This window comes from Dipodomys ordii, unplaced genomic scaffold (assembly GCF_000151885.1).
Source record: "Dipodomys ordii isolate 6190 unplaced genomic scaffold, Dord_2.0 Scaffold160, whole genome shotgun sequence".
In the NCBI taxonomy this organism is placed as follows: Eukaryota; Metazoa; Chordata; class Mammalia; order Rodentia; family Heteromyidae; genus Dipodomys; species Dipodomys ordii.
This window is the reverse complement of record NW_012267376.1, coordinates 1,392,303-1,402,565: the sequence shown is the minus strand read 5'-3', so window position 1 is coordinate 1,402,565 and position 10,263 is coordinate 1,392,303. Positions and strand designations below refer to the sequence as shown.

Sequence of the window (10,263 nt, the reverse complement as noted above, 5' to 3'; positions counted from 1 at the left end):
TTGCCACACAGTCCTTGAGATAGATAAGAGTCTCAAGGACTTTTCTGCCCAGGCTGGCTCTGAACTGTGATCCTTAGATTGCAGCCTCCTGAGCAGCTAGGATTACAGGTGTGAGCCACTGGCAATGGCAGAATGTATTTTTCTTACACACATATGTAAAACTGTTCACAGCTAACCATATGTAGGAACATTAAACAAGTCTATTTAAAATTTAGACAACTAAACCTAAGAACAAGTACTTTGATTATCATGTAGTCATGCTAGAAATAAGTCACAAAAATATACTTTTTTTAAAAAAGTAATTTGATGTTTCATGTATTCGAAAATTTTAAGAATAAACCACTTTTCAATACCAAGTGGATCCAAGAAGGAAACAGAAGAGCAATAGGAAATGTTTTTGAACATGATTACAAAGAAAGCACTGTGTATCAAAACTTGAGTACTAAATTTAAAACAACACTTAGCAGGAAATGAATTTTAGTTTTAATCCACATGTCAGAAGCAACAACCAAAACTTAATATTCGTGTCATCTGTCTTGAAAAAGTTTTTTTTAATAGTACACCTTTAATAAGGCCTCTAAGTTTAAAGGAAAAACTATTTTTTAAAAAAGGGAAGAAAACAGGCACTGGTGACTTAGCCTGTAATCCTAGCCACTCAGGAGGCTGAGATCTGAGGACTGTGGTTCAAAGCCAGCCCAGAAGGAAAGTCCATGAGACTCTTGTCTCCAATAGATTACCCAAAAGCTGAAAGCAGAGCTGTGGCTCATGTGGTAAAGCACTAACCTTGAGCAAAGAAGCTCAGGAACAGCACCCAGGCCCTGAGTTCAAGCCCTAGGACTGGTAAAAAAAAAAAAAAAAAGAGGGAAGAAGCCAGATGCCAGTGGCTCACACCTATAATCCTAGCTACCCAAGAGGCTAAGAGCTAAGATGATGGTTCAAAGCCAGCCCAGGTAGAAACCTCCAAGAGACTTATTATCAGCAAAAAGCAAAAAGGGAAGCTGTGGCTCAGGTGGTAGAGTGCCAACCTTGAGTGAAAAAGTTGAGCATGAGTATAAAGCCCTGGGAAATAATAAATAAATACTAATGAAGGCTAACATCTTTAATGTGTTTTAAAAGGCAATATAATGATTTGGCCACACAAACATCTCCCATCTCATGATTTCCTGCCCTCCAGCCCCAGCCAACCTGGGCCCACAGCAGCCTCTGCTAAGGGACACTAAGTTCTTGACCTTGAATGTTAGCATGAATTAACTTTAGGTAAAAGGTTTTGTCTACTTGTTAGGTTTTTGTCTCCTCTTGTCTTGCTTTGTTTTCTTTAATATTCTTCATAGTCTAAGAACCTCTGATAAATAAAATGTACATCACTAATATTAAAATAATAAAGGCCTCTCAGGTGAAGTGCTCATTTTTCCTGCCTGACCAGCAAGACTTACAAAAAAAAAAGATTATTTCCAAGTTTAAACATCAGACTAATTTCAGACAGAATACCTAGCATGGCTCAGAGGGCCAAGGCAGACTGCATATCCTTGTCACCTGTTTATTTCCTAATTACAACATGTGTTGAAGAGAAGCTGTGACTCAAATGGTAGAGCACTAGCCTTGAGCACAAAAGTTCAGGGACAGCGCCCAAGCACTGAGTACAAACCTAGGACTGGCACTAATAATAATAATAATAAGAAGAATATGAGTTTAAAGGCATAAAGATGACAGGACTGAGAACAACTCTTCATAAAAGAACATTAAGTAGTCACCAAGAGAATGGAAGGTCATCCTCAATGGAAGGTCACCCTCTCTTTTTCTGGGTTTAAGACAGGAAATGCCCCACCCCCAGCACCAGCACTCCATCCCCCAGGGGAGCACAGCAAACTCCTAAGGGATTAAGTCCCTAGGCTCCCAGAGGGAACAAAATGGATAGGTTTATAAGGCCACAAGGAAATCAAAAATTTAAATACTGAAAGAATGGAACCCACAAATTTGACCAAACCTGTAAGTAAAAAACCAAAATAAAACCAACAGAGTAGGGAGCTCCAGCCCCTCCTCTTGTACATGTTGTGAGAACAGGGACACAGAAAGGGGGTGTCAGCATCTGCCCACCCCCACTGAGACGGTAAGCAGATGAAAATTCCCACAATGGGAAGGCACAGCATTCTAGGAGGCAGGGCTCCTGGAGAAGGAAGTCCTGGGAATTGCCTACCATCCCTGTGTTTGGGGCAGACCCAGGTTACATCTCTGTTTTTTAAATAATAAACAGCACTTTTCTTGACCACATTTTGCGCCATCAGCCCCCTCAGAACCATTATCTGTAATGATTAGGGGGTGCTAGACATAAGGCCAAAAGTGTTCCCCCAGCTCAGAAGCTATAACAAGCTAAGGACCAGCTTTGTGGGTCTTTGCCCCTATTTCCTTTTTCTTCTTTTCTGTAGCTTCCTACTTTAAACTGTTTCACTTAAAATTAGTCTTTGCTAAACTTCTCCCCTGCGAGATACCTTGAAATATTCTTCATTGTGAATCTCCCTTACCTGTGATTCACATGGAAACTGAGGCTTTACTGACAGGATTACAGGAGTACTACCCAGGTCCAGCTCCTTTCTTCCTCTTCCTCTTCCTCCTCCTTCTCCTCTTCTTCCTCCTCCTCTTCCTCCTTTTTCTCCTCCTTCCTCTTCCTCCTTTTTTCTTCTTCCTCTTTTCCTAGTTCTGTCCATCAGCCAAGTAAGTGATCCTCCAATCTTGTCTTTTCTGTCTCACTTAAGCCCCTTCACATTTGTTCACAAGTGTGGCAGAGGCTGGATCCTCACACTTGTCTGAGGCTGGGCCTCCTCAGTCCCTTCTGACTCCAAACACAGCTCTGGACCTGAGGAGCTTAGATCATTAAAGACACCATTCTAACAATCTCCAAGTTCAAATAGCTCTGTAGTTAGTTGGTGCTAGAATGTGTCTTAACACCAACTGGAGCACAGCAAAACCAGAAATTTTATATATATATATATATATATATATATATATATATATATATAATTATATATATATATATATATCCCAACATATTTTACAAGGCTAGGTTAACTTGAATAAAACTCAACAAGATGCCACCTTAATTAACCACATGATCAAAGCTAACAACAATAATCTGTGTTGACACCAGACTGTGATATCCTGGTAACACTTGACATTCTATTGAAGGGACAGCCCCCCTCCCACCATGTGACAGGCCCACCCCACCCCCCCACCCCAGAACCACAATCAACTATAAGGAGACAGCACACAAACCCAACTGAGTGACACTCCTCAAACTCCTGAGTGATATTTATTTTAAAAAGTTTAAAGTTGGAAAGGACAAGGACTGAAAAACAATTATAGAACAGGAGACATGACAGCTACTGTGACAGAGTCTGGACCACAGGCAGCCACAGAGAGTGGATCTCAGTGGGAAAATGGTGGGCTGGAATATCCTGCCATGAACTGATCACATTGTACCAGTGTCAGCTGCTTTCCTTTTTTCTTCTTTTTCCTTCATTTTCTTTCCTTTCCTTTTCCCTTCTTCTCTCCCATTTCATTTCTTTCTTCCTTTGTCTCTTTTCTTTTTTTTATTGTGAAGATACCATACAGAGGGGTTACAATTACATAATGAGTACATTTCTTATCAAGCATTGTAGCCTCCTCCTTTGTTTCCCCTTCCCATCTTCCCCACCCCTTTTTCCCCCTTCTCCCCCCACCTCCCTCTCCCTCCCCAGCCAAAGTTGTAAAGTTCATTTTTCGACATAACATCTTATACATCTCATTGTTACAATGGGTCCACCTGTATCCCTATTTAAACAATTTGTTTTTTCCCTTTCCCTCCACAAAATATACCAACATCAAATACAGTGAAAACAGGGGTTATACCATGGGGGAGGGACAAACAAAGCCACAAAGAAATCATCTTCATTCACGTTTTAGTGGTACTGGAGTAAGCGAGAATGCCACCACTTTCCCACTGCAGCCATATCACCAGTTCCAATGTTAATTCTTAATTTTGACCAATGTTCTTACAGTTGTTTCAAACAGAACAACAAAGTTGCTTTTTAATAAATGGAGTGTATTTAAAAGGAGCAGAACCAATTGACATATTTAAGTCATTTAAAAAAGTACTCACAGTATGAGATGAAAAAGGCCAGGCAAAGCAAGAGGCCTACATGAGATACAGGAAGAGTGTCTACTAGATACAAAAGAACTCCTTCATATCAACAAGAAAAATAATAATAAAGACAGCTTGGTAGAAGAAAGTTTATTCAAAGCCTTCAACCACCAGGCACTGGTGACTCATGCCTGTAATCCTACTCAGGAGGCTAAGATCCAGAGAATAGCAGTTTGAAGCCAGCTTAGGGGGAAAAAATCTGCAAGACTCCATCTCCAAAATAACCCACAAAAAGCAGGGCTGAAAGTATGGCTCAAGTGGTAGAGCACCCGCTGTGAGCAAGCAAGCCAAGTGCATACTGAGGCTTGAGTTCAAATCCCTGTACTGGCAAAAAGAAAGAAAAAAAGGAAGCAAGCAAGAAAGAAACTAAAGAGGGAAATAAAATAATAGATGGAAGCATAGCTCGTTTACCTCATGTTCATTGCTGTGTGGTATTCCATTATATGACTATATTGAACTTCCCTTTTTTTCCTGTTTTGTGGTACCGGGGTTTGAATCACTTAAATAAGAACTTCCTGGCATGAAGTGCCTGGGAGAAGGGACCACCCATGCCAGCCTGTCCAGCACACTCTTGCATGCACAGACTCTGAGTCCCAATGAGGGAAGGAGATTTCCCCAGCATTGGAAGGACAGCTCTTTTTCATGCACACAGCTGCCCAGCACACCTAGCTCTGCACAGCAGCTGGCTGTGCCAGGAACGAGGCCTGCCCTGCAAGTGAAGCAGCCAAGAGCCGGTCCTGGCAGCCTGGGCCTCAAACAGATGGGAGACGGTGAGCATCTGAATCTGAGAAGTAACTGGAGGCCGCCGTGGTGCAGGGCATTCCCGATGGTGCACATCGGGGAACTGATGAGGTGGTGACACATCAACAGGTCCCTGCGGAAGTGACAGTCAGGAGAGTAAAGAGAATGTAGATGGCCATGTTTTCTATGCAGAGGGCTACAGGACCTGGGACCAGAGACACCGTGAGCAGAGAGAAAGGGGCTGCGACAGGGATAACGGTATAGAGCTGAAAATGAACATGGCTGGTTAGAGGGACAAAGGCTTAGAGACACCCTGGGTTGCTAGAAGCAGGCACTTAGGGTAAGGCTAAGCCACCATTACAACCATTACCATCACTACCACTATCACATCACTACTGTTAGGTTTTAAAGAAGAGGTTGCTGCGTAAGAACCACACCATGCACGTGGTATTCAGGTAAGGAGTAGGTTTATTCATCGTTCCGGCTGGCACCAGGCCACGTTGGCACTCCATGAGGCTGGGAAAAGACCCAGGAGAGAGTGCGTCTGGCATGAGCTAGGCCTTATCTAGGGTAGGGGCGGGGAAAGGTGTGGGCACATCGAATCCTGATTTGACCTCTTCCAGGTGTGCCAGTTGCCTAGGTAAAACAGGTATTAGGTGGAGACTTTTCTGTGAGGAGGGGGAGTCTGCTCGCCATCCAGGAACGGACCTTACAACTACCACAATCATCACCATCATCATCACCACCACCACCACCATCACCATCACCATCGTTACCATCAGTATCCACTGCAGCTCCTTCCTGAGAAGGGTGAAGCCTATATCCCCAGAGAGGCTCAGCTAACATCTCATTGGCTACCAGATATGCAATTGTCAGTAGCTTTTCCATACACCAATAACAAAGGGGTTGAGGGAGAAATCTGGGCAATAGTCCCATTTACAATAACCTGGGAGTGAGAAACAAGGTTGGAAGTGGGCTAGAGATACAGCAGCTGGGTGAGCAGTGACCCCTCAAATCTTGCTAACTTCTTCCCAACACCCTTTGGCCCAGGAAAGGCCCTACTGTAGGCAAAATGAATATGAAAACTCCATAGGCTGCCACCCACAGGGGCACCAACTTAAATACACGACCCTGGACTAGGGAAACAAGGCATGGGGAAGGTATGTGGTTCTGTGCTCGATCAACTGGAGAACAAAACATCCCCCTTAAGATTTGTTCAGGTGACTAAGTGAACATACAAATGAACTGTGACATACACCAGGCAACAGTGTCAGAGACATTGTGAGTCCTAGGGGAGGCCACCACTTGGCCCTAGATTTGTGTCAGAAAGCTGAGAATTGAGCAAACAGGTGAGAAAAACATAGATCTACTCCAGCCTCTCTCATTGTTCCTGCAGTTTTGATCTGGACTAATGGCTGGATGTGACCCAGAGGCGGGAACTGCCTGGAGACAGAGGAGCTGCTCTTCCTGTGTAAATCGCTGGCCTGCAGGGGCACAGGTGTGGCTGCAGGTGAACAGCAGGGGAGAAGAGGTGAGAAACTGGGTGTTGAAATGGTGTTGAGCTGAGCAGGAGCTCCATCCTAGGAAGGCTTCTCTTCTCTTCAGAACACACCCAGGCCCTTTTTCTGGAAGTCCATTAGTCACCAACAATCGTCAACAAACCAGACACTAACCCCCCAAGGAGCCCAGAGTCCCAGGCATGGAAAGGTCAATGCCACAGGTGCCACCTTTCCCCATCCACTTGACCCAGTACCCTCACCACGCCTCAGAATACCACCTGTCCGAAAGCAACCATGCCAGTGCCACCCCTGCATCTTCTGGACCAACTCCTCTTCCTGGCACACAGAACCGTGCTCCTGGGTTGTCCAGGCACACGCTCTCCCTCCTGCCCAGCCCCCTCAGCTGGCTTCTTCCATGTCCTGTGAACCTCAACACCATACCCCCCTGCTTTTCATTAACCCCAACAGCAGGGTGGCCTCATTCTGGGGACGCCCACAGGGAAGCTCCTCAGCCCCCATGGCACTCTGCCCCCCATAGTGTGGTCTCTGGTGACTCTCTAGCCAGCCTGAAGGCCCCCATGGCTGGCTCCCAGAGGGGCTCAGTGACAATGTGAGGGTGAAGTCATTTGCAAGGTTATTAGCAGCACAGCATCTCCCAGCCCTGAATAGGCAACTCTGGGAGGCTTTCCCAGCCCAGCCACCTCTGAGGGAGGGAAAGTTACTCTGGAGAAAGATCCCCAGCCTTTAGATTGATGAGCAGTCCTGGAACTTGACCTCCAATATCACTTGTCTCTAGGAGTGGGGCCTTTCTGCTCTGAGTCCCGTGATGATCGCTGCCCCTGGCAATATCTGGAGGTGGTGCTTGCTGTCAGAGGCCTGACGACTGAGACCAGGGCCAGAGGGGAGGGAGGGAAAAGGAGGGAAGAAGGGGCAGGCTGGAAGAAATGGGGGGGTGTCTGCCAGGCAAGGCAAGTATGGGGGCCCCAGGAATCATTAAATATAATTAAGTCAACAGGGTTTTGTGAAGCAGAGAGATGTTCACATTTCCTGTCATCCTGATGGCTGTATACAGTTTCACAACTATTAGCAACTGGATGCCAAGTACCATTGAAGATAGGAAAAATACCTTTCCACTTTCCCACCGAACAATTTATGTCCAGAACCACAAACCGCAGACCAATAAAAGCCTGAAAGAATTAACTAGAATGTCACAAAACTAAGATTTATCCCATCTCCAATTCCTCCTGACACAATTACCAGGGAGAGGGAATGTTCCTTGAAGTCAAGTAAAAAATAAAATATTGCAACATAATTCTCACGTCAGTACCACAGATTTACCCAACAGAAAGGACAGTAATAGGGATATATATCCTTTGAAAGTTACAGTGTCATCACTTTTTGCAGTCTGAGGCTTGTCCCTAAACCAGGGTAGCCGCCTAGTGCGTACGCGCCCCCTAGGAGCTGGGCTTAGAACAACCTCCTATTTCTCAATCTGCAAGCCATGAGAGGCAGGCAGGGCTCTTTTGTTCATTAGGAAAAGGACCAAGAGCAAAGACTTATTTTTATCCTTTCCAAAAAAGCGTTCCTTCGGGGTGTCCCGTCTACTGGCCAGATGATAACGCTGTGCTGCGTTGTGATCAGAAAGCCTCCATGTATAACATTGTACTAAATACAAGGGCAGGTCTGGGACTTGAAGAATCATTTTTTGATACAGAATACAGCTCTAATTTCAGAGTCAAGGTCTCTGTGGTTATTTAGGGAACAAATGTAACCCTGAGGGATTTATTTTGTTTCCTTTAATTTTCCAATGAAATCAGAGACCCTATTCTTAGACTGAATATACCAGAGAAATCTGGCATAGTTTACAGTAAACAGGGTTCAGTCTGCCTGCAGCCTGAGCTCTGTGGGAGGGGGGAATACCCTAATAAGAAAAAAAGGCACTGTGCTTCACTAGGCCAGGAAGGACAAGGCCTCCACACTTTGAGTCTTCTGCTCTCTCTCCCGCTTGCTCTCCCACTGCCCCACTCTCCCTCCCCTCCCCTCTTTTTCTCTCTCTCCACTTACGACCAAATCAATCCACCACATTAGGCCATCTTTAACTGAAGGGTAAAAGGCAAAAAATAGAAGTTGTGAAAACTTTAGGGACTCTCTGCTCAGTACATTGAAATCTCTGAGTCTGATGTCAAAGGACAATTTGGGTTTTGCACAGGTGCAGAGAAATTGGCCAACCTGGCATTCACGTCTAAGTTCTGGGCACATCTGTATTCTGTATGATAATGCTTCGTGCCTTGCCAACTCTCTCTTGTTAAGCCTTTGTAAAGGCCCAAGTGTTAACATCATTATTGTTTGTTACAAGTTTTTAAAAGGGAGAAATAAATCGGTGTTCCAGTTCTAAAAGGAGGATGTATATTAATAAAGGGTGATAAATAGGTGGAGGGAGAAGAGACAGACAAAATCCAGAGAACTATATGAATGATAACTTCACTGGGAGCTGTCTTGTGGAGGGGCGGGGCAGGCGGTGCTACGTTACTATTCCGAGGCAAACTGCTTAGGTCTCCAAGATAACTCTCCATCTTCTATGTAAGGTGAATACCGACAGCGGGAAGTCTTCGCTCTCCGGTCGCGGCATCCACGTTGCACAAGAGCCACGACATATCCCAATCCAAACCTGGTCCATTCGCGTCCTCTGGTGGTCACCGAGGGAAGGACCACGGGGTCCTAAGGATCTCAAGGGCGCGATCGCGCCCAGGGTTTAAACCGCGCCTCAAAGTGTTCAGAGTTGCACAGATCCGCCATCCATCTCCACTTGAACGCCCCGCTGAGAATTCAGTACAGGGCTCCAACAAGGCCTTCCAAAAAAGTAACTGTGAAGATGGCCGGCTGTCAGGATGATTTGGTTCTTACCCATGCTTCCGCAAAAAGGCTCACTTTGGTCCTTCTGATTCTTTTGTGGCTGATATAAACTCTACCTGAAAACGTGATTCGAATACCTTCAAATCTTCCAAAAGTGTCCTAGGGACGAGTTCCCTGCCAAGCCTGTCTGCTAACCCGGGTCTGGCGGTGAAACCCCGCACGTGCTCGGTGAAGCAAGCCGGGGAAAGGCAAACGCCGCCTCGTGCGCCCCGCTCCGGCCCGGGTTCCTCGGGTGCGGGTGCCACCCGCAGCGCCACAGCCCCCGAGACTCCAAGGTAAACCAGGAATTCTCATTCAGAAACGTCCCCATTACGTGCCCTCCGGGGGGCTGCAATCCAGAAAGCTTTGCAAATTACATACAAATGCAAGCCTGGCGCCCGACGGTTCACTCGGACGCGCCGGCCCGCCCGGGCGGGGGAAGGGCGGCCGCGTCCGAGAGACCAGGGGCGCCTAGCTGGCTAGAAGTGAGCAGGAAAACCAGAGCCATCTAGATGAGACACCGGGGTGCCAAAGTAACCTGGGGGCGACGGTGCGGAGGGGAGTGGCCCCAGGAGCCGGACGAGCACCGGGAGAGCAGGTGCCCCGGCGAGCCGCGTGGCGCGCGCCCCCGCGTCCGGCGCCCGCTTCCCTGGCGAGGCGCCGGCCCCCGTGGCCGTGCCTGCGCCTCCCCCCCTCCCGCGCGCCGTTCCGGGGCGTGTCCTCGGCCATCCCGGCTTCTATATAGCGGTCGGCACGCCGGTGGCTTCCCAGATGCGAGCTGGGCAGCTGCGCGCCGAGCACCGGTAGTTGCGCTCCCGATCCCGCAATCTCGCACCGCGTGCCGCGACCCGGTAACCGCTTACTCCAGTTGGCTCCTGCGTCGGGCGCCATGCATCGGGCGCGCCCCGCGCTCTGGGCAGCTCTGCTCACCGCCCTGGCCCTGCTCCGCGGGCCGCC

The 10,263-nt window shown here is 47.2% G+C and overlaps 1 protein-coding gene across 1 annotated transcript in view; it reads left to right on the top strand.

Moving 5' to 3' along the window:
* The first annotated feature begins 1,155 nt into the window (after window positions 1-1,155).
* Igfbp3 (insulin-like growth factor binding protein 3) overlaps window positions 1,156-10,263 on the top strand; it is a 14,341-nt gene continuing 5,233 nt past the window's right edge. Inside the window, exon 1 of the mRNA XM_013032940.1 lies at window positions 1,156-1,180. Within this exon, the coding sequence (XP_012888394.1) occupies window positions 1,156-1,180 (25 nt within the window). The remainder of the gene's footprint in view (window positions 1,181-10,263) is intronic.